General features: G+C 53.6%; 1 protein-coding gene across 1 annotated transcript; it reads right to left on the reverse strand.

The window, feature by feature from the left end:
- Nucleotides 1-1620: 1620 nt before the first annotated feature.
- On the reverse strand, nt 1621-24136 carry MAPK15 (mitogen-activated protein kinase 15). Its single transcript, XM_038745989.1, has 14 exons — nt 23990-24136; nt 20968-21066; nt 19280-19309; nt 18462-18552; nt 17262-17392; nt 15593-15756; nt 14117-14256; nt 7722-7779; nt 7291-7428; nt 7066-7171; nt 6542-6833; nt 5451-5617; nt 2662-2814; nt 1621-2426 (listed from the first exon to the last, which is right to left on the reverse strand). Exons 1-14 carry the CDS (start codon nt 24056-24058, stop codon nt 2199-2201), a joined length of 1866 nt encoding a protein of 621 aa, XP_038601917.1. The 5' UTR covers nt 24059-24136; the 3' UTR covers nt 1621-2198.
- Nucleotides 24137-24669: the final 533 nt, after the last annotated feature.

Raw genomic sequence — 24669 nt, forward strand, 5'->3', positions numbered from 1 at the left:
CTCACTGCCACGATGAGCCATGATGAAGAAGAGGGAAGTTTTTACCAGTAGAGAAGCAGCATGGTGTAGTGGAAAGAGCCCAGGCCTCAGAGGCAGAAGGACCTGAGTTCTAATCTCTGCTCTGCCACTTGTCTGCTGGGTGACCTTGGGCAAGTCACTTCATTTCTCTGCACCTCAGTTACTTCACCTGTAAAATGGGAATAAAGACTGTGAGGGCCCATGTGGAACATGGAGTTTTCCACGTTGTATCTGCCCTAGCATTCAGGATAGTGCTTTGGCACCTAGTAAGTGCTTAACAAATACCAAAAAAAGTCAATTCACTACTCTGTGCCTCAGTTCCTTCATCTGTAAAATGGGGGTTAAGATTGGGAGCCCTATTTGGGACATGGACTGTGTTCAACCTGATGAACTTAGTCCAGTTCCTGGCACATAATAAGAGCATAACAAATCCCTCCCTCCCTGCCACAATAAAGTCACTTCATTTTTCTATGTCTCACCTCAGCCCTTAGTAATAACAATAACGTGTGGTATTTGTTAAGCACTTACTATGCGCCAGGCACTGTACTTAGTGCTGGGGTGGATACAAGATAATCGGGATAGGCAGTCCCTGTCCCACATAGGGCTCACAGTCTCAATCCCCATTTTACAGATGAGGTAACTGAGGCAGAGAGAAGTTAAGTCACTTGCCCAAGATCACACAGCAGAGAAATGGCAGAGTCGGAATTAGAACCCAGGTCCTTCTGATTCCGAGGCCCGTGCTCTAACCACTGGACGATGTGCCCTGCACAAATTAATTGCTTAACTAATACCATTAAAAAAAAAATCTGCTTTCTGTCACTGGCAAGATCCAAGCCAGAGTCTTTTCAGGAAAGCACAGGACAGGATGGATTCACTTTCTCTCTCTCTGTTTCTCACTCTCTCTGTGTCTGTTTCTCTGTCTCTTTGTGTGTCTCAGTGTCTCTCTTGGTCTCTCTGTCTCTCTCTCTCCCAGGACTAAGTTCAGTTCCAGAATAAATCCTCCAGGGCCAGAGTTGTCAGAGGAGCCAGACTCCTCAGCACCCCCCGGGGCCCTTCAGCTCCATTCTGGGGGGCTTTGACTGGAGTCTGGCAAGGCCAGAGAAAAGTTAACATCCTGATCTGAATTGGTCAGACGCAATACTTGAGTTCTATTCAGCCCAGAGTCTTCCAAACAGACTAGGAAAGGCCGTTTGATGTTTTCCGGTCCCAGAAGGGAGCCGAGGGATCGGGTAAAGACTGTCGGCAGCCCAGGGAGCAGTGGAGGGGCAGAGGTCCTCTCTGGTGACGTCGGGCCTTCTGGCTCACCAGAGAGAGCTTGGTGGGCCTGAGAAAAGACTGGGGGGGGGGGTGGGGGTGTCTCCTGCCTTCCTAACAGTTGGGGCTGGGTGATTGCTGGGGTGCAGACTAGGTCTGAGAGGAAGCTTGGGAAGTCAGGGTCCCACCCCTCTTTCCTGGAGAGCACGTGCAGAGGGACCCCTGGCTTCCTGGTCTGAGGCTTGGGAAGGGGCTTTGTCTAGTGTCAGCCCCCCCCAGCACTGCTGAGAGGAACCGGCAGGTGGGGTGGAGAGGGGCCGGAGAGGGACATTCAGGAGGAGGCAGGGCTGAGAAGAGAGAAAATCTTTATTGTCTGGCAAGTCCAGAACAGGGGGGGACGGGCCGATGGGCTGGAGTGGGAGACTCTAGGAGGGGCAGGGCTGAGAAGACAGAGAGCCTTTGCTGAGGAGCCTCTGACAGGCCCAGAGCTAGGTGGCAATGGGGTGAAGCCCACAGGAGGTACAGACCAGTGGGGGGAGATGCCAACCAAGGGAGAAGACTCCAGCTGAGAGCCCGGGGCAGAACAAGACCGGGGAAGCTGTTTCCTTCGGGCCTCCGACCCTGACCACGAGGCCTGGGGAGGAGAACACCCCCACTTCTGGTTGGAATCCACGAACGTGGACGCGGTGGATGGGCGGGTGGGCACATGTGAAAAGGCGTTATATGGGAGGAGTCTGTGTTTGGTGGGGCCGGGGGTGGACGGGGAGGGTTGTGCATGTGGGGACAAGTGTGGAGGCGTGGGGCAGTATTGCGTGAGCAGACCTCGGGAACACACTGGAGGGGGAGTGGGTGGCTGTGGGCACACAGCAGGGAGGGAATGAGGGGGTGTGCATGTGTGGGGTAAGCGTCTGTGCACGTGTGCGGGCTCAGGGCTGCGCGGTGCCCAGGGCTGCGGCCGACGGGGCCAGGGCAGGGCTGAGGGAAAGGCCCCGCAGGGCGGATTGGCAGATGGTGCCGTAGGCCTGGGAGTAGCTGCCCAGGGTGGCCTTGGAGTCTCCAGTCGCCCCCCGATGGGCCGTGGCCTGAAACATTTTCCTACTGGGCTTGGGGCCGGGCTGGGCGTCCCTGTCAGGATCCACGGGCTGTCGAGGGTTCTGGGGAAGAAAGCCGAGATCCGTCAGAGGAGGGATGGGGTGGACCGGTGCAGGGCGCGGGCGGTGGGGGGCCGTGGGGCGATGAGGGGAGGGTGGGCCTGAGGAGGGGCCGGGATGGTGGGGATTTGGGGGATTAGGCTCTTGAGGGAAACAGCTAATGCTGCCAGCCAGTTGTGGGCAGCGCCATCTGGGAAGGCTGGGACAGTGGCTCCTGAGCGGGATCTCAGACACTGACCAGGTGGGCGGTTGTCGCCATCACAGGGCCCAGCGGAGGGGGATCCTTCCGGGTCAGGGGCTGGTTGATGATGGCGGCCTGGGCCTGGGTTGCTAAGGATTGGTGGGCAGGGCCGGGGGCCGACAATCCCCACATCTCTGCTCCTCTCGATGCCTGGGAAGGAGGTAGGGGGAGTCAGTCCAGCCGGGGTTGTCCCGGGTGCCCCATCGCCCTCAGACTGAGAGAGCGGGTGACCCCCGGGATATCAAGCCTGGCTAAATCCATGACCGTTCGGTTGAGGTCTGTCATGAACATGTCCGGAGGACATGTGCGGACAGCGTGAGCTGAGCTGTGCTGGCCCTGTGATTGGTCGGTAGGTTACCTGGGAGGAAGGGAGGGAGGGAAGGAGGGAGCGATGGTGGTCCAGGCACCAGGCAGGCTTGGCACAGGCTCAGGTGAGAGGATAATTAATAATAATAGTATATTCCAAGAATTTACTATGTGCCAAGCACGGTACTATGCACTGGAGTAAATAACAGATTATCAGGTCGGACACAGCCCCTGTTCCTCACGGAGCTTGTAGTCTAAGCAGGAGGGAGGAGAAGTACTGAAGCCCTATTTTACAGATGAGGGGACTCAGGAATCCCGAGAATCCTGGTCCTCTGATTCCCAGGCCCATGCTCTTTCCACTAGGATGGGAGCATTGGTTAAGAACACCACCACCCCCCACCCCCAGGTCCAGCCTGACCCTCCAAGGCCCCCCATTCCTCCCTTCCTCCCCCATGATGGCGGCAGAGCCTGAGAACCCTCAGATGTCGGGGGTAAGGTGGGGTTGGGGCCTCTCCAACTGGAAGGGGGAGGGGGAAGGGCAGGGCCTGTGCCCCAAGGGTAGAACTGGCAGGGACTCCTTCACCTCTGCAGGGGGATCAGGGAAGAGGCTGGGGTTCAGAGCCTGCCACAGGGGTTAGCAGCAGCCTGGGCCCTAGGCCCCGGGTCTTTGTTCATGAGCTCGGCTTGGCCCACCCCACCGTGGGCCTCTCCCCCAGCTCTGGACGCTTGAGATCAGCCACCCATCCTCACCCCTCCCTCCCCGACAACCACTTCTGTCTTTGCTGATGCTCTTGCTCCCAAAAATCTTCTCAGCTGGTCTTCTTCTCAACTCCACCTCCCACAAGGGCCAGAGAGAAGCTGTGGCGATGGAGAAGGATGAAGCCAGGCCACCAGGCCAGCAGCAGGCCCAGGGGAGGGATGCAGCGGGACCCCCACCCCTCCCCAGAGTGGGGCAGCCCCATTCCCATACCCCAGGACGGGGTAGCAGGAGGGAGAAGGAGGCAGGACCAGAGTGACATGGACTATGTTCTAGGCCCCAGGTGAGGAGGAAGTCATCATTATAGTCATTCCCTCCCTCCTCCTGCTCCTCTTCCCCCTCTCCCTCGCCCCCACCCCTGGGCCCTGAAACTGAGCTGGTGGGGATGGGCGTTGTTCTGCAAGCTGGGTGGGTGGATTCCAGGCCAGACCCCTGCTCGGTAGGCAGGCTCTGTGCCAGCCTGGCACGCTGAGACAGACCTCCCTGCCCTCCTACCAGCCTGCAGAGTCAGCGGCAGGGTGATGGGAGGAGGTGCCAAGCTTGTGGTGGGTGCTGGGGGCGGGGGGGTGGGGGCGGGAGAGGAGGGAGTTGGGAGCTGAGGAAGATCCTGCCTCGCCTGCCCTGGGATGGGTTCTGACACGTCCCGAGGCCCCTGAGGAGCCACTGCCCAAGCTGCTTCACAGCCTGCCGCACCCAGGGGAGGCTCCAGTGGATGAGGGACGAGAAAGAGAGAGACAGAGAGAGACAAGCATCGGACTGGGCCCTAGCCCGACCCACTGTGCTTTCCACCACATGGGGAGGGAAAGAGGGAATTGGGTGGGGAGGGTCCCAAGGGATGAGAGAGAGGGGAAGGAGGAACTGCAAACGGATGGGAAGGGAGGGGGCTGCTGGAGCCCCAAGACGGGTAGGCTGGGTTTATGGCTGGGCCAGGGACTGGCTGCCATTCTGGATCTGGTGTGCCCTGGTAAACGGGACCACAGTCTGGATCAATGCGGGCAGCTGGTTGGTGCTGCTGCCCCAGTCTAGCTTTCTGTCTGTCCATCCATCTGGCCAAATAGTCAGATGCCCCGGAGCGATTTTGGATGCCCCGGTCCAACCCTCCATCTGGTTGCTGATCCATCCATCCAGTCAGATGCCCGCGAGCGATTTCGGGTGAAGGAGAGCATGTGTGGGCTGGGCAGCGGTGGAGGAAGGAGGAGAAAGGAATGGGGCGGACTGACAGTGCCGATGTGATTGGAGCACTGGAGTGGCAGCCGAATGGTGAGGAAAGCCTGGGAGAGGCTGGCTTTTCCCGGCAGGGCCTGGGCCTCGCCTCTGCCATCACTCACCCAAGGGGCTAGTTTTTAGGCAACCACATGCCTTCCCCCAAGAGAGAGGGCCTGGTGATGAGGAAGTGACTCTCGGTGCTTGATTGCAGGAAACTTTTGGCTTAATCTGTCTCAGGAGGCCTCTAATCTTGTGTGGAAATTGTGTTAAGTTAAAATGGCTCCATTCAGTTTCAGAATGGGCATTTTCTAAAGTTGATTATGGTCTGGTAAATTGAGGGGACCCCGCCCACCGAGATCCCATTCATCTCTGCCCTACCAGCCCCGTTTCTCCACCCCCAGGAAAGACTGAAAGAAGGAAATGCCAATCAAATGACTCTGAGGCAGGGAGGTCAGCTCCCCCACCGGAGGTTCGCAGGGGGCTGGGAGGTAGGCAGCCGCGGCATGGACACACTCACCCAGGTCAGGCCATCGTGGTCCGCAGCGGAATGGTTGGTGACCGAGCTCTTGTTGGCAGGTGGCCTGCCCCCTCTCCCAGTGGCAGATGTGCCTCTCTGCTGCCCAGGCACAGGGGGAGCTGAGTTGTGCCTGGTCCTGAGGCCCCTTATGCCCCTGCCAGCCGTGTCTAATAGAGGAAAGGGCAGAGGTGAAGGGAGGGGAGGGGACTCCTGGGAGTCAGGGGTGATGAGGGTAAACCAGTTTGGGCCTGCCCTGAAAGAGAGCCAAATGTGGACTGGCTTGACCCCAACTCTCCAGGGGATCTCAGGCTTGGAACCACCTAGCGCCAGGCCTTACATTCAGACAGACAGACAGACAGACACACACGGACAGACACACACACACAGACAGGGACACAGAGAAAGACACACAGAGACAGACAGAGCAACCGAAAGAGACACAAGGATCAAGAGATACACACGCCCAGGGACTGCAGCACAAAGAGACACACAAAGGAACGGAGAGAGACCAAGGACTGGAAACAGGGTAGAGAAAGATAGAGCCTAAGAGGAACCAGAGTTGAGAAAATCGGAGCTCCAGTCCCAATAGGAAAGGTGTGGGGGTTGGGAGGCTGAAGGGTCTCTGGTCCCCTTGCAGCATAAGAGGGACGGGAGTCCCTGGGGGAGAACACAGCTCATGGCTGGTCCTTCCATCCCCAACCCCCTGACCCGGGGACGCCCTCGGATCCACCCTGTAAGGGAGCGAGTTGGACTGGCCTCCCTGGCTGTGAGGCCTGGGAAGACCCTCTACCCTCTATTCCTGCTTGCTGGAGTCAATCGGTCAATCCATCAAGGGTATTTATTGAGTGCCTACGGGGCGCAGAGCACTGGATTAAGCGTTTTAGAAAGGACAAAACAATACAGGTGGCAGACATGTTCCCTAGTTGTGGAAACTCAGGACGAGACCGGAGCCCCGACACGAGCCGACTTGGCCCGGGTCGCTCTTCGTAGGGGCACGACTTCATGCCCAGCAGGTCTGACGTCTCCTCCTCCTCCCCCGCTCCCTCAAGCCCCGTGCTGACCACTGCCTGCCCACGCCCTTACCCGCCTACCCTGGGTGCTGGGATGGGTGAAAGGCTTAGCTGCTGCCAGGTGGGTACTGGACGGCTGTTGCCGGGGTGTGGCCACCTCCTCTCTCCGGTCGGGGAGAGCACCGGCAGCGGGCGGGGAAGTGGCCCTCAGAAGGCGGGCCTGAGCCTCCCGCTGGTCACCACGAGGGGCTCCGGGGCCCACTGGGGCCTTGGGGCCGGGTGGTCTGGGCTCCGCCGGGCCTGCGTCGGGGATGCTTCCTTGCTGGGCCTCCTGCTTCTGGGGACGCTGTGCCCCTTTCCTCTCCAGGATCATCTGCGAGGAGAAAGTTGCTGGGGTGGGAGCTGCCGCTTGGGCCTAAGTTAGCCCCTCACCCCGTGCCCTGACTGTACCGCTCTGACCCCGGGGGGAGGATGGGAGGAGATCCCGCTGTTGGGTAGGGACCATCTCCATATGTTGCTAACTTGTACTTCCCAAGTGCTCAGTACAGTGCTCTGCACACAGTAAGCGCTCAATAAATATGATTGAATGAGCGAATGAATGGCACCTCATAGAGCTTGTTCCGATACTCGGCCACAGAGAGCTGTACGTCGTCGTCCACGGGGAGCATCACATCAGAGTCCAGGACGGGCTCCTTGGCCGGGCAGTGGAACCTATCGAGGGGATCCGGGGGGCTGGGGTTGGGGAGGGTGCCAGGCGGATGGGGGAGAGGGAAACTGGTGGCCGCCGGGGGCTCCCGCGCCAGCCAGTGTCCCTCCTGGGGGCTCCCCACCGTTTCACGTAGGGGTGTTGCAGGGCCTCGCCCGCCGTCAGCCGCTTGTCCGGATTAAACACGAGCAGCCGCTTCAGTAGGTCCAGGGCCTCCGGGGGCGTGGAGGGGGGCAGGATGGCGTCCAAGGACGTGCGCTGCCTGCGGAAGGTGGAGGGGGAAGTGGGGTGGCAGTACCCGGCCTACAATTAGTGCCCCACAAGTGCCTGCAGCTAGTGGGGGAAGGAACCATGCTGTGGCGAAGAGGCAGAGGGGAATCACTGGGCTTTAAGCCACAGGGGAGGGAGGGAGCAGGAGGGGGTATGTTAGGAGGGAACAGGAGTGGCATTGTAGGAGGGTGCAGGAGTGGCATGTTGGGGGGGTGGCGCGGTGGATGGAAGTGGGGGTGACACCGTGGGAGGGAGCCCCTTGCCCTTGTGCCCAGCACTACTCACTTCGGGCACATGCGGTTGATGACCGAAGCGCTGAAATTGGATTGGATAGCCAGGAGGTCTGTGGATAGAGTTGGGGTGAGAAATGAACTGAGCTAGGGGGTGGCAGACCAACCAGAGCCCTTCCTAGACCCCAGGAGACCCAAATCTCGCATCCTCAAAGACCCTGGGCACCCACTGCCCTCTTCTCCCACAGGGCTCTGGCCCGCCCCTAATCCCCTCATTAGCAGTCGGGCCGGGCACCACCCGGGGAAATTGCTAAAACACTTTGGCTGCCCTGAGAAATTCACCAAGATCCTAAGGCTGCTCCACCATGGAATGGTGTGCAAACTTGGGAAGTCATTTCACTTCTTTGTGCCTCAGTTCCTTCATCTCTAAGCCCTGTGTGGCCAGGGATTTTCTCTTTTTGTTGCTGAATTTTACTTTCCAAGCACTTAGTACAGTGCTCTGTACACCATAAGTGCTCAATAAATATGACTGACTGAATGAATGAATGAATAAAATGGGGATTAAGACTGTGAGCCCCATGTGGGACGGGTATTGTGTCCACCCCGATTACCTTATATCTACCCCAGCACTCAGCACAGTGTCTGGCCCATAGTAAGCACTCAGGAAAGTACAATACAGTAGACTGGTACGATCCCAGATCCAAAGGAGCTTAAATTGTGGCATTTGTTAAATTCCTACTATGTGCCACCCACTGAACTAAGCGCTGGGATGGATACAATCCATACATAGATCGGACACAGCCCTGTTCCACATGGGGCTCACAGTCTAAGTAGGAGAGGGAACAGGGTATTGAATCCTCATTTTGCAGAGGAGCTGGCCCAAGAGTGGACTGGATAAGGCTGAAGGCAAGGGAGACCAGTGAGGAGGCTGATGCGGGAATCTAGCTGGACTATGATGAGGACCAGGACCAGAGTAGTGGCCTTTTGGATGAAGAGGAAGGGGGTGGATCTGGGAAATGCGGTGGAGGAAATAGCAGCTGGATTTTACAGCAGTCAGAGTTGCAAGCTTCTGGGCGGTCCTGTATGATTGAATGAATGGATGAATGAAGGAATGCTCTGCACATAACAAGCGCTCAATAAATACCATGGATTGACTGGACTCTATTTCTAAGAGACCATTCAACTCATATCTCCCCACTCTGCAAAAACTTCCAATTGTTATGCATCATTCATTCATCATGCTGTCTGATCTTGGGCAAGTCACTTAACTTCTTGGTCCCTCAGTTCCCTCACCTGCAAAATGGGGATGCAATACCTGTTCTCCTTCCTATTTAGACTGTGAGTCCCATGTAGGACCTGATTATCCTCTATCTCCCCCCGGGCTTAGTACTGTGCTTGGCACATAGTAAGCACTTAACGAATACCACAATTATTATTATTCTTAATTAATAATCTCTTTTAATTCTTCTTCTTCTTGACCTTTGGTTTTAAGGCACGCCATCTGATCTCTTGCTTTTTTTCCAGCTCTTCTCCCACTACCTCCTAGTTTGCATTCTTTGACTCTCCAAAGCTAACCTTTTCACTGGGCCTTGGTCTCAACTCTCCCACCTTGAACCTTTCCTCCTGCTGTGAACTCCTCTTCTCCTTCAAATAATAATAATAATAATGACATTTATTAAGTGCTTACTATGTGCTTTGCTGTACTGTTCTAAGTGCTGGGGAGGTTACAAGGTGATCAGGTTGTCCCACGGGGGGCTCACAGTCTTAATCCCCATTTTACAGATGAGGTAACTGAGGCACTGAGAAGTTAAGTGACTTGCCCAAAGTCACACAGCTGACAAGTGGCGGAGCTGGGATTTGAACCCATGACCTCTGACTCCAAAGCCCGTGCTCTTTCCACCGAGCCATGCTGCTTCCCCAAATCCACCAGACCACAGCTCTCCCTGTCTTCCAAGCCCCCCCACCACTCTGATGACTTTCCCAGCAGCCCTTAACAGTTACATTTATTTATTCACCTACCCTTAGTACTTTTTTAAATGGTATTTGTTAAGCACTTAGTTTGTAAAATGGGGATTCAATACCTGTTCTCCTTCCTGCTCACACTCTGAGCCCCATGTGGGACAGGGACTCTCTCCAACCTGATGAGCTTGTATCTACCCCAGCACTTAGAACAGTGCTTGACACATAGTAAGTGCTTAATAGATACTACAGTTATTACTATTATTATGTGAAAGGCACTGTACTAAGCACGGGAGTAGATACAAGTTAATCAGATTGGACACAGTCCATGTCCCACACGGGGTTTACGGTCTTAATCCCCATTTTACAGATGAGGTAACTGAGGCACAGAAAAGTGAAGTGACTTGCCCAAGGTCACACAGCAGACAAGTAGCAGAGCCAGAATTAGAACCTAGTTCCTCCGTCTCCCAGGCTCAGGCTCTTTCCACTAGGCCACGCTGCTTCTCTTCTGCAGATTCTCGATTCATAGTTTACACTGGTTCATTATTGATTCTTCTGCGGTAGTTTTGTTTCTTTCTCCTCCTCCACCTGTCTGTGAATGGTTTGTCCGTCTGTCTCCCCCATTAGGCTGTAAGACCCTGGAGGGCAAGAATCATATTTTGACTTCTATTGTACTCTCCCAAGTACTGTGTGCAGTGCTCTGCCTAGAGTAGGTGCACGGTACAGTGCTCAGCACCCAGTTCAGTATCCCGCACAGCAGCAGATGCCCAGGATGTTCTTGGCATAAGTAGGTACCCGGTAGTTCCTATTTGTTGATTGGCTTCTGCCTCCTTGTTGCTTAGCATACTGATGGGCTTGTGGAAGAGTCAGCCATGTGCTATTGTGAGAAAACTCTCTTAGAACTTTGTCTATTTACAGAACTTTGTTTATAGAGATAATAAGAGTTTGAGGGTTTGCAGAAGTTTGTGGACTTGGGGGTGTGAGTCACTGCGATGTGATTTAGGTGGGTTTTTTTTAAATGGTATTTGTTAAGTGCTTACTAAGTGCCAGGCACAGTACTAAGCGCTGGGGTAGATCCAAGCTAATCAGGCTGGACACAGTCTCTGTCCCATGTGAGGCTCACAGTCTTAATCCCTATTTTATAGATGAGGGAACTGAGGCCCAGAGAAGTGAAGGGTTTTGTTTTTTTAATGGTATTTGTTAAGCACATACTACGTGCTAGGCACTGTAATAAGCGCTGGGGTAGAGGCAAGCTAATCAAGTTGGGTACAGTCCCTGTCCCGCATGGGGCTCACAATCTTAATCCCCATTTTACAGTTGAGGGAATTGAGGCCCAGAGAAGTGAAGTGAGTTGTTCAAGGTCACGCAGCAGACAAGTGGCAGAGGCAGGATTAAACCCCAGGTCCTTCTGACTCCCAGGCCCGGGCGGGCTCTATCCACTCGGCCACGCTGCTTCTCTTCCTGGATACTAAAGGGAATTTCCCCTGGGTCTCAGTTTGGAATACTTGGGTCTATCTACTAGCCCCCTGCCTGGCACATCAGTCAATCATATTTACTGAGCGCTTACAGTGTGCAGAGCACTGTACTAAGAGCTTGGGAGAGTACCAATAACAAAGTTGGTAGACAGTCTCTGCATATAGGAACATGGGCACAGAATAAGTGTTTACCCAATTTAACCAATACCATTAAAAAAAAAGAGAGAATGGGTTTGGGTGAACGTGGGGGTGATGGTGTTTGGATTGTGGGGATGACTCATCCCCAAACCCTGAGTACAGAAGCGATGGGGCGAGCAAAACTTAAAAGTCACCTAACTTCTCTGGGCCTCAGTTACCTCATCTGTAAAATGGGGATTAAGACTGTGAGCCCTCCGTGGGACAACCTGATCACCTTGTAACCTCCCCGGCACTTGGAACAGTGCTTTGCACATAGTAAGCACTTAATAAATGCCATTATTATTATTATTATTGTTATTAAAACAACTGCCTTTTTTACGCCAATGGCCTGTGTTAGGAGATTTCTGGGAGTGGCAGCGACACCCAGTGGGTGCCCAGGGGGACGCCAAAGTGAAGGCATCTGGGTGAGAGGCGCAGAGAAGTCACGAGGAGCGCCATGCCCAGGGCAGACAGTCAATGGTATTTATGGAGCGCTTTCGATGTCCCGAGCACTGGGCTAAGCACTTGGGAGAGGTCAGCACAACAGAACTAGCAAGAGGGAGAGGCCCTGGAACCCGACCCCCGGGCTGCTGGGGGAACGCCTCAAATCTCAGAGAACGGAGGCCTCATCACAGGGGAAGCCTGGGGAAAAAAAGGAGGCACCCTGGGCCTGGGTTCCATCTTGTGTTCTTGTGATCGACCCAGTGCGGTTGGAGCCGTCCGATTTTCCCTGGGCCAGTCCTCTCCTTTTATCCCCAGGAAACAGCTTTTTAATCTCTTGTCCTCCGCACAGTGAAATACAGTCAGTCCTGTGATAACGCAGTGGTGGGGGAGGGAGGGAGAGGCGAGGGGGGTTGTGTTCTGGAAGAACGGCATGTAAGAGAAATCTGCCTTATAGCCCGCCGTGGCTGACATTCATTCATTCATTCAATCGTATTTATTGAGCGCTTACTGTGTGCACTGTACTAAGCGCTTGGGAAGTACAAGTTGGCAACATATAGAGACGGTCCCTACCCAACAGTGGGCTCACAGTCTAGAAGGGGGAGACAGAGAACAAAACAAAACATATCAACAAAATAAGAGTAATAAATATGTACAAACATATATACATATATACAGGTGCTGTGGGGAGGGGAAGGAGGTGAGGTGGGGGGGCACTACACACACACACACACACACACACACACACACACACCCCACTCCCCCACTCCCACCCCCACCCCCATTCAGTGGAAAGAGCACGGGCTTTGGAGTCAGAGCTCATGGGTTCAAAATCCCAGCTCCACCAATTGTCAGGTGTGTGACTTTAGGTAAGTCACTTAACTTCTATGTGCCTCAGTTCCCTCATCTGTAAAATGGGGATTAAGACTGTGAGCCCCCCCGTGGGGCAACCTGATCACCTTGTAACCTCCCCAGCACTTAGAACAGTGCTTTGCACATAGTAAGCACTTAATAAACGCCATCATTATTATTATTATTCCGCTGCTACATAGCTCTGCATCCCCTGAGGTCGGGAGACCGTTTCCCATTTCCCTGGCAGGGCCTTATCCAAAACGTACGGTGAAAACCTGCGTCCCAGCAGACCTGAGCACCCCTGTGCACTTTGCATCCCCACTGTAATCTCCCTTCCAAGGAAGGGTCCCGGTCACCTCCAACCCCCTGGGGGCAGCTGTCTTTCCGGGCCCTGGGCTCAGCTAGGGGATGAACCCGAACTTTCTGCAGGGCTGGTCCACGGATTCAAGTCATGGCAGGTGTGGGGATGGGGTGGTCCACCCAAGGATCATTCCCAGTGGGGAGTGGAAGGGTGAAGAACCCTGCCTGGTTCTGCTTGGGGGAAAGTCTGGGTTGGCTTAATGAATATAATAATACTAATAACTGGGGCATTTGTTGAGGCCTTACTGTGCTAAGTGTGGGAGTAGAACAAGATAATCCGATTGGACATAGAATTGCATGTCTGAGGCTGGGGGAGAACAGGCACTTCATAACCATTTTACAGATGAGAAAACTGAGCCTCAGAGAAGTGACTTGCCCAGTGTCACATAGCAGGAAAGTGGGATTAGAATCTGCATCTTCTGACTCCCAGCCCTGAGTTCTTGCTGCTAGGTACCCTGCCACAGGCTCAGGGGTTCTTTGGGGTGTTTCACCACAGAAAACCCCATAACTATCACTCCTTCCACTCTGCCCAGGGATCAGTTCTTCCCCTGCTCCCAGACCAGACAATCAGTCACTGGTATTTATTAAGCGCTTACTGTGTGCAGACCACTGTACTAAGCTGATGGGAGAGTACAACAGAGTTGGTAGACATGTTCCCAGCCCACAAGGAACTGACAGCCTAATTTTTTTATAGTATTTGTTAAGTGCTTACTATGTGCCAGACACTGTACTAAGTGTTGGTACAAATATAAGCTAATCAGGTTGGACACAGTCCCTGCCTCACATGGGGCTCAGAGTCTCCATCCCCATTTTAAAGATGTGGGAACTGAGGCCCAGAGAAGTGAAGTGACTTGCCCAAAGTCACAAAATTGACATGTGGCAGAGCCAGAAGTAGAACCCAGGTCCTTCCGACTCCCAGGGCCAGGATCTAGCCACCAGGCCACGCTGCATAGATCCCTCAGGACTCAGCCCACCTCAGATCCCGCCCCCTACTTCTGCCAGGGGCTTGGCCTGGGCTGCCCAAGAGGATGTTTCTGCTTTCCTCAGCCCAGTTTCCTGCCCGCCTGCACTAGGCTGGACTTCTGTCTCCTCCCTGCTGTGGAGTCCTCCTAGACAACCTGCTCCCTGTCTCCCCGTCTCCTGTGCCCTCCCCCTGCGGGGTGCTCCACCCCCCTGGTCCACTCACCCTGCTGGGAAGGGACCGGGATGACCCTGAGGATGTGTTCCAGCTGGTTGATGGTGGACGTCCCGGGGAATAGTGGTTTCCCCAGCAGCATCTCCCCCAGGATACAGCCAATGCTCCACATGTCCACTCCCGGCGTGTACCTGTGGGGGCCGGGGACTGTGGCTAACAACCCAGCAGCTTCCCCCCTCGTTCCTGTCCCCGCCCCTCCTACCTACTGGTGGCCGTGAACGGCTCCTCTATCCCGATCTTCCTACCGGAACACTCAGAGCCACCCCCATGCCCCGCTTGCGGAGGATTGTGGGAATTCCCAAGTGGCTGAGGGAGAAGGGACATGCGTCAGGCACCCTGCGCTTCCCAAGGCGCAGGGGGGCTCTCCCCTCTTCTAGGGAGGTTAGGGTAGGAAAGCGTAGGCTCAACTTTTAGGCCCAGGCCAGAGACAGGGTGAGCTTCCCTGTCCCTGGGAATAGGCAAGGGGAGGGGAGGGTGATGATAATAATCACTGTGGTATTTGTTAAGCGCTTCCTACCTGCCAGGTACTGTACTAAGTGCTGGGGAAGATACACAGAGTCCCGGTCCCATATGGGGCTCACAGTCTCAATCCCCATTTTCCAGATGAGGAAACAGAGGCCCAGAGAAGTGAAGTGACTTGCCCAAGGTCACCCAGCAGGCAAGTGGTGGAGTTGGGATTAAAATCCAGGTCTTTCTGACTCCAAGGCCTGTGCTCCAATCATTAGGTCATGTTGCTTCTCAATGGAGGTCTCTGTCCCCTGAGAGAGAAAGACTTCCCCTGAGAGAGCTCCTCTGGGGAGAGCTAGGAGGCAGGAGATGGAAAGGATGACCTGTTAAGGGCTTAGCAAGCTGCGGGGAGCTTGGGTTAGAGGGTGGAAGGTACTGAGATTGAAGGACTGGGGTAGCGCCAAGACCAGAGAGTAGTGTTCTGCCCCCGGGAGCCTGCTGTTAACCCAAGACCAGAGAGGTTCTTCCCTGTATCCTTAGGCTTGGCATTTCAACCCCAGGCTGCCCTAGGCTGGACTGGGTAAGGACATAAGCCAGACTTCTGGGGATTTCTGTTGCCCCCTCCCCTCCCCTCCCCTGGTGACTCCAGCCCGGGAGCCGGCCCGTTCTTTAGCCTGCTCCGGGGTCCGGTCAGCTGGCCCAGAACCCTGCCTTCTGGCTGCAGAGAGCTGGGACGACTGTTGGGGGGACAGCGGCCGCCCCCCCCCACCCAGGGCCACCACATTTCCCTCCTTCCCACAGCCCAAGCCAAGTCACCAGGGACCGCTCAGGTAACACTCTCTCTGTCCTGCACTGTGGTGGAGGCGACCCCCGTCACCCCCATCTGCCGGAAGCTCCAGCCTCGGAAAGTTGGGGCTCCCAGATCCCGATCCCGGTCCATCCCCCGCCTCACGCCCATGGCCCGCCGCAACCACCTGACCTCCCCGCCTCCTCCTGAGCTTGCCCCAGGCCCGGGCTCACCGAGGGGATGACAGGAGGATCTCGGGGGCCCGGTACCAGCGGGTGGCCACGTACTCGGTCAGGGCCGGGCTGCCTGGCTCCCGGTGCAGCTGGCGCAGCGAGCGGGCCAGGCCAAAGTCACAGAGCTTCACGGAGCAGGCCGCGTCCAGGAGCACGTTGGAGGGCTGCCGGGAGGAGGCAGGACCTTCAGCTACCCTTCCTCCCGGGCCCTCTGTCCGTGGGGGGAGACCCCCCCCTCTGACAGACCAGGCTGGCACCAGCCTTTTGGGGGGGCCCGGGGAGGGGCCAGAAGAGCCAACCGCATGCTCAACAGGTGACAACACAGTCTGGCTTTTTTTTTTACTTTAGTGGTACTTGTTAAGTGCGTACTGTGGGCCAGGGGCTGTGTTAAGCACTGGGGTAGATACAAGCTAATCAGGTTGGATACAGATTACATCTCATGGGGGGCTCACGGTCTTCATCCCCATTTTACAGAAGAGGGAACTGAGGCACAGATGAGTGAAGTGACTTGCCCGAAGCCACACAGCAGACAAGTGGCGGAGCTGGGATTAGAACCCAGGTCCTCTGACTCTCAGGCCTGTGTTTAGTCCACTAGGCCACGCTGCTTCTCCCAAACAGGACTTCAGGGGTCAATAATGATCACTGTGCTAATCACTGGAGGAGATACAGGAAAATCAGATTGGCTCAGTCCCTGAACACAGGGCTCATAGTCTAAGCAGGGAAGAATGAAAAGCAGTGTGGCCCAGTGGAAGAAGCCTGGGCTTGAGAGTCAGAGGACCTGGGTTCTAATCCTGGCTCCGTCACATATAAGCCAGTCACTTCACTCCTCTAGACTGGGCAGGGAATGTGTCTGGTAATTGTGTTGCACTGCACTCTCCCGAGCACTTCATATAGTGCTCTGCGCAGAGTTCACGCTCAATAAACGCCATCGATTGACTGATTGAGTCTCTGTGCCTCAGTTACCTTATCTGTGTGATGGGGATGGGTCTTTAGTGCTACCAGTGGCCACTCAATTGGACATCAATTGAATGAGACTGAGGAAGACAGTAGGGCTGGGTGTGTGAGGGCACACCGTAGCGTGGCCAAAAGCAGGGTCTCTTTCTGGCATCTCCTCTAGACCGGAAGCTCGTTATGGGCAGGAAAGGTGTCTGCTACTTCTGTTGTGTTGTATCAATCAATCGGATTTATTGAGCGCTTCCTGTGTGCACAGCAGAATATTAGTGCTTGGGAGAGTTCAATATAACAGACACATTCCCTGCCCACACGAGTTGTCTTCTATCAAGTGCTTAGTTGACTGACTGAATAAAATGGAGATTGAGGAAGGTTCTAATCCTGCCTCTGCCACTTGTCTGCTGTGAGACTCTGGGCAAGTCACTTCACTTCCAGTGCTTAGAACAGTGCCTTGCACATAGTAAGTGCCTAATAAATGCCATTATTATTATTATTATTTTCTGTACCTCAGTTGCCTCATCTGTAAAATGGGGATTAAGACTGTGAGCCCCATGTGGGACAGGGACTGCATCCAACCTGATTAGCTTGTATCTGCTCTAGCCCTTAGTACAGTGCCTGGCACACAGTAAGTGCTGAACAAACACCTTTAAAAACAAAAACGCTGGTCTGCCAGCCTCAGGGGCGGGGGTGAGGGCAGGGGGCCAGGACTCTGGCTTACCTTCTGGTCCCGGTGAATGACGTTGCCCGAGTGGAGGAACTTGGAGGCTTTCAACAGCTGGTACAGGATGTAAGACTTATGGATGTCTTTCAGCAAGGTCCCCTTCTTGATCACGGCATGCAAGTCTGTTTCTGCCAGGCACAGAGCAGCCGGGGAGTTCAGATCCCACCGTTTTCCAGCTCAGCGGCTCACTGGGCCTCAGCAGGGATGCCTTGAGTAGCCCCACCGCCACACTGTGAATTCAGGGCCCCTTCCCGCCGGTTCTCGGAGTCTCAGGGCGGGAAGGGACCTCCAGAGGTCAAGTGTCCCGCCCGCCTTTAGTTCCTAATGGAGTCTCTCCTGTTATAATAATCAAGATAATTGGGGTAGGCATTGAGCGCTTATTATATGCTGAGCACTGTGCTCAGCGCTGGGGTACAGACAAAAATCCCTATGCCACAAGGGGCTCCCAGTTTAGCGGGTAGGAAGAAAAGGTATTGAATCCCCATTTTACAGGTGAAGGAACTGAGGCCCAGACAAGTGATGTGACTTGCCCAAGGTCAGACAGCAGGCAAGCGACAGAGCTGGGATTAGAACCCAGGTCCCCCCACTTTCCTGTAGGGCACCCTGCTTCTCGCAAGCCTCAGGGAAGAAGAGACTCCCCCATTCCGGGGTCCCCCCATAACTCCAGCTTCTTTTCCTGCTCGCTGGCCCAAAGACAGGCCCCAGAAGCAGCCCCAGACAGAGTGAACACATGTCCTCTGACCCTATTCTCTGCCCAGGGGTGTTACACCATTCAAATGCCTGCTTCCCATCGATCCCCTCCACTCAAGAAGTAGTGTGGCATAGTGGAAAGAGCCCAGGCCTGGGAGTCAAAGGACCTGGGTTCTAATCCAGCCTCCACCACTCGTCTCCTGTGGGACCTTGGGCAAGTCTCTTCAGTCCTCTGGGCCTCAGTCTCCTCATCTGTAAAATGGGGATTCAGTACCTGTTCTTCTGATCTGTTACACTGTGAGCCCCATGTAGGACAGACACTGTTTCCAGCCTGATACACTTGTATCTACCCCAGCGCTTAGAACAGTGCTTGGCACACAATAAGCAATTAAGAAAGACTATAACACTAGTAATATAAGCCCAGAGCCGGGAGACAATCCCACCCCCAGCCCCGCTCCGCCCTCATCCCCTAGAACTCAAGGAGATGTTTGGGTGTTTGGGCCTTACCCATAGTCTCAAAGACAAGGTAGATGTCTTTGTCGTTCTCTGCCCGGATGACATCTAAGAGCTTGATGATATTGGGGTGGTCTCCAAACTCCTGTGGGGACAGACAGGGTCCCCACAGGTCAGGGGGCAGAGGTTAGAGGTCAGGAGGTTAGAGGAGCAGCGTGGCCTAGAGGAAAGCGTCTGGGCCTGGGAGTTCTAATTCCGCTTCTGCCACTTGCCTGCTGTCTGACCTTGGGCAAGTCACTTAACTTCTCTGTGCCTCAGTTACCTCATCTGTAAAATGGGGTTTAAAGCTTTGAGCCCCACGTGGGACACAGCCTTCTACTCTGCCGTTTTTCCAATCTGAGATTTAATTGTGTCTTCCCCTGTAGATGAAAGTTCGTTGTGTGCAGGGAATGTGTCTGCCAACTTGATTGTACTGTTCCCTCCCAAGCATCTAGTACAGTGCTCTGCACATAGTAAGCGTTCAACAAATACCATTGATTGATTGGTTGACTAGGCTGTGCCTGTAGACTGTAAGCTCATTGTGGGCAGGGAACTTGACTCCTAACCCTGTTGTGTTGTATTCTCCCAAGCACTTAGTACAGTGCTCTACACATAGTGCTCAATAAATACTACTGATTGGTTGACTGACTATAGACCGTCCCTCTAGACTGTAAGCTTGTTGTGGGCAGGGAATGTGTACACCACCTTTCTTATATTTTCTTGTCCCAAGTGCTCGGCACACAGTAAGCGCTCAATAAATACCACTGATTGATGAGTCAGGGAAGATGGTGGGAACAGGAGATCCCTGGAGGACTCTCCCAGCAGCAGCTTACCTGCAGGAACATGATTTCCCGGAAGGTTCTCTGGAAAAAAATGAAATGAGTCAGACCTAGCAGCAGACGTCATCTTCCGAGGGCCACAATTCTCACCTCTCTGAGGCTCTCTTTTTCTTTTTTTCTTTTAAATGATACTTGTTAGCACTTTCTACATGCCAGGCACTGGGGTATATACAAGCTAATCAGGTTGGACACGGTCCATATCCCTCATGGGGCTCACAATGTTAAAGCCCCATTTTACAGATGAGGCAACTGAGGTGTAGAAAAGTGAAGTGACTTGCCCGAGGTCACACGGCAGACGAGTGACAAAGTCAGGATGGGAACACGGGTCCTTCTGACTCCCAGGCTCAGGCTTTAACCACTAAGCCATTCTGCTTCTACAAGGTTCTCGCCCTGGGACTCCTTGGATGGGAGATTTCCTTGGGATTCCAACACACCCAGGAACACAACCTGAACAGCAGCGGGAAGCAGCGTAGCCTAGTGGCTAGAGCCCGGACCTGGGAGCCCGAAGGACCTGGATTCTTATCTCGGCTCTGCCAACCGTCTGCTATGTTACCTTGGGCCACATCACTTGACTTCTTTGGGCCTCAGTTCCCTCATGTGCAAAAGGGGGACTGTGAGCCCCATGTGGGACAGGGACTGTGACCAACCTGACTAGTTTGTGTTCACCCCAGTGCTTAGTGCAGTGCCTGGCACATAGACAGCGTGTAACAAATACCATTAAAATGAATAATAATAATGATAATAATAATGATAAAAAGGTTAGCTAGAAGACCCTGCCCAGCAGCGAGGTGTGGGGGGGGTGGGTTCGATGTATGGGCCTCTCAGGTGTGTGTGTGGCAGGTGCCCAGGGGTCTTTGCCCACAGAGACAGAGAGCAGCTGTGTGTGCTCTGCAGACCTGGCCTTCTGGGCTAGAGTTGCTCAGGACGGTGGAGCTGGGGTCACTGAGGAGACTGAGAGGAAAATCACAGTCGGGAAATCTACAGGCTCGGGAAATCTACAGGCTGAGGTGAAACCATGTTGAAGTTTAGAGAACCATGGAGGGCATGGGCAGGGCCAACGTGGAGGTGCTTCGCACATAGTAAGCACTTAAATACCATAATTATTATTATTATTATTGTCATTCACCAAATTCTACACTGGAATGCACAAACATCCTCCTATAGAATGTAAGCTCATTTTTTTTTTGGTTGTTGTTGTTGCTGTTTTTAGGGTGCTTGTAAGCACTTATTATGTGCCAGGCGCTCTATTAAGCGCTGGGGTAAATACAAGATCATAATAATAATAATGGTATTTGTTGAGCACCTACTATGTGCCAAGCACTCTTCTCATCACATTGGACACAGCCCCTGTCCCACATGGGCTTCACAGGTTTAATCCTCATTTTACACGAGGTAACTGAGGCACTGAGAAGCTAAGTGACTTGCCCCAGGTCACACAAAAGATGGGCAGGGAACATATCTACCAACTCTGTTTTAGAGTACTCTCCCAAGTGAGTACAGTGCTTTGTGCACAGTGAGCACTCAAATACCATTGACTTGATCCATCTACGAACTCTAGTGTTTTGTACTCTCCCAGGCACTCAGTACAGTGCTTTGCATATCACACCCTCTTTCCTCCAGCCCCACCTCACAGACAGTACTACCCCATCTAGAAAAGCCTAGTTTATAAAAGGAGCCCTAACCTGGGCATCTGTCCTGTTTCTGAAAGCGTCATAGATCTTTTTGATAGCCACAGTCTCTCCCGTTCTGCGGTCCACGGCTTTCCAAACGATGCCATATGCCTGGAGAGACAAGAGAAGGGCATCATGGTGGGTAAGAGATATGTCCGTTTATTGTCGTATTGTGCTCTCCCAAGTGCTTAATGCAGTGCTTTGTACACAGTAAGCGCTCAATAAATATGACTGAGTTGAACTGCTTCAGTGTGGGCAGGGAATGCATCTGTTTTTTGTTCTAGTGCACGTTCCCAAGAGCTCAGTACAGTGCTCTGCAATCAATCAATCATCAATCAATCGTATTTATTGAGCGCTTACTGTGTGCAGAGCACTGTACTAAGCATTTGGGAAGTACAAGTTGGCAACATATAGAGACGGTCCCTACCCAACAGTGGGCTCACAGTCTAGAAGGGGGAGACAGAGAACAAAACAAAACATATTAACAAAATAAAATAAATAGAATAGATATGTACAAGTAAAATAAATAAATAGAGTAATAAATACATACAAACATATATACATATATACAGGTGCTGTGGGGAAGGGAAGGAGGTAAGGCAGGGGGGTGGAGAGGGAGAGGAGGGGGAGAGGAAGGAAGGATGAGTGCACCTCTGCACACAGTAGGTGCTCAAAAAATACAACTGAATGAATGAATGGATGGATGAATGTCACAGGAAAGGCTACAGGGGCTAGGGACAGGATGGGGCATGCAAGGAGATGGATGATGGGCAGGGCAGAGGGTGGGGGGCAGTGGGGACGGACTGTTTGTTAGAGGACACGGTGGGGGGCATCGGGCAGGAAGGGTAGGGGGTGGTGCAGGATCATGGTGGGCAGGCTTAGGTTGGGTGAAGTCCCCCAAACCCAGTCCCTACACTATTGGCTTCAAACCTCTCCATCACCTTGCCCCTTCTTACCTCACCTTCCTTCTCTCCTTCTCCAGCCCAGCCCGCACCCTCTGCTCCTCTAACGCCACTAACCTCCTTACTGGGCCTCGTTCTCGACCGTCCCACCGTCCACCCTTGGCCCACGTCCTACCTCTGGCCTGGAATGCCCTCCCTCCTCACATCCGCCAAACTAGCACACTTCCCCCTTCAAAGCCCTACTGACAGCTCACCTCCTCCAGGAGCGCTTCCCAGCCTGAGCCCCCCTTTTCCTCTGCTCCTCCTCCCCTCCCCATCACCCCCACTCGCTCCCTCTGCTCTACCCGCCTCCCTGCAGCACTTGAGTGTATATGTGTACATATTTATAATTCTGTATATTTTTATTAATGATGTGTACAGATAATAATAATAATGGCATTTGATAAACGCTTACTATTTGCAAAGCACCGTTCTAAGCGCTGGGGGTGGGGGAATACAAGGTAATCAGTTTGTCCCACATGGGGTTCACAGTCTTAATCCCCATTTTACAGATGAGGAAACTGAGGCACAGAGATGTTAAGTGACTTGCCCAAAGTCACACAGCTGACAAGTGGCGGAGCTGGGATTAGAACCCATGACCTCTGACTCCCGAGCCCGGGCTCTTTCCACTGAGCCACGCTGCTTCTCCAAAGATCTATACTTCTATATATTTATATCAATGGATGCCTGTTTGCTTGTTTTGATGTCTGTCTCCCCCCTTCTAGACGGTGAGCCCCTGGGTGGGCAGGGATTGTCTCTCTTTGTTGAACTGTACTTTCCAAGTGCTTAGTACAGTGCTCCGCGCACAGTAAGTGCTCAATAACTACGAGTGAATGAATGAATGAATGAATTTGGTCTCTGACCACACCGATTATAATAATGGCATTTATTAAGCGCTTACTATGTGCAAAGCACTGTTCTAAGCGCTCCCCTCACTCCCCCCTTGGGCCTCATCATTGATCCCACCCTCGCACCCCCTTACACACTTCTTACCCTCACACCCCCGCCCCCCTTTCTGAGCGGACCACACTGGAAGTGATGAGAGGAAGACCTCCTTCTCCAACCTCCTCCAGGAGGCCTTCCCAGACTGAGCCCCCTCCTTCCTCTCTCCATCCTCCCCTTTGTCCTCCCCACAGCACCTGTATATACGTTTGTACAGAATTATTACTCTATTTATTTTACTTGTACACATTTATTCTACTTATTTTATTTGGTTAATATGCTTTGTTGTCTGTCTCCCCCTTCTAGACTGTGAGCCCGCTGTTGGGTAGGGACCGAATCTAGATGTTGCCAACTTGTACTTCCCAAGCGCTTAGTACAGTGCTCTGCGCACAGTAAGCGCTCAATAAATACGATTGATTGATTGACTGCACACAGTAAGCGCTCAATAAATACGATTGAATGAATGAATGAATGCCCCTTCTCTTCACACACACACAAACACCCCCAACCCCTCCACCGGCCTGCCCAATCCCGGCTCCGCCACTTGTCAGCTGTGTGACTTTGCCAACTTGTACTTCCCAAGCGCTTAGTACAGTGCTCTGCACACAGTAAGCGCTCAATAAATACGATTGATTGATTGATTGACTGGGCAAGTCACTTAACTTCTCCCCCTCGTCCCCCTCTCCATCCCCCTCATCTTACCTCCTTCCCTTCCCCTCAGCACCTGTATATACGTATATATGTTTGTACATATTTATTACTCTACTTATTTATTTATTTTACTTGCACCTAGCTATTCTATTCATTTTATTTTGTTAGTATGTTTGGTTTTGCTCTCTGTCTGCCCCTTCTAGACTGTGAGCCCACTGTTGGGTAGGGACCGTCTCTCTAGGTTGCCAGCTTGTACTTCCCAAGCGCTTAGTCCAGTGCTCTGCACACAGTAAGCGCTCAATAAATACGACTGATTGATTCTCCGGGCCTCAGTTCCCTCAACTGTCAAATGGGGATGAAGACTGTGAGCCCCACATGGGACAACCTGATCACCTTGTACCCCCCAGCGCATAGAACAGGGCTTGGCACATAGAAGGCGCTTAACAAATATTATTATTATTATTATTATTATTATTATTATTATTATTATTCTTACTGACCCCCTTCCCCAGCCGCCGGCGGATCCGGTATCGCTGCGCGATGTGACCTTCCACCTCAGCCACGCTCATCGCGTCGACGGCCTCTGCCCGCGGCCTCTGGGCCGGCCCGGTCCGGTTCGGTCCGGTCCTGCCCGGCCGGTTTGTTGACGGCCGTTGCTATGGAGCCCGGAGGCCGCTCTGCGCCTGCGCACGGCGGCACCGTCGGGACCCGGATGGAGGCTCGCTCCTTCCCTCCCTTCCTCCATCACCGTTGCGCGCTTCCATCGTCCCTGGTGCGCAGGCTCGGAGGGGCGGGGCTGGGGAGGAGTCCATCTGCGCAGGCGCAGCACTGCCCTCTTTGGGCCCTCACACCCCTGCCCCCAGTAAGCGCCCCATAAATAATAATATAATAATAATAATAATGGCATTTGTTAAATGCTTACTATGTGCAAAGCCCCTTCTAAGCGCTGGGTAGGTTACAAGGTGATCAGGTTGCCGCACAGGGGGCTCACAGTCTTAATCCCCATTTTACAGGTGAGGGAACTGAGGCCCAGAGAAGTTAAGTGGCTTGCCCAAAGTTCACACAGCTGACAACTGGCGGAGCCGGGGTTTGAACCCACGACCTTTTACTCCAAAGCCCATGCTCTTTCCATTGAGCCACGCTGCTTCTCCATACGATCGGATGAACGAATGGGGCTCAC

Source organism: Tachyglossus aculeatus, chromosome 4 (assembly GCF_015852505.1).
Source record: "Tachyglossus aculeatus isolate mTacAcu1 chromosome 4, mTacAcu1.pri, whole genome shotgun sequence".
Lineage (NCBI taxonomy): Eukaryota > Metazoa > Chordata > Mammalia > Monotremata > Tachyglossidae > Tachyglossus > Tachyglossus aculeatus.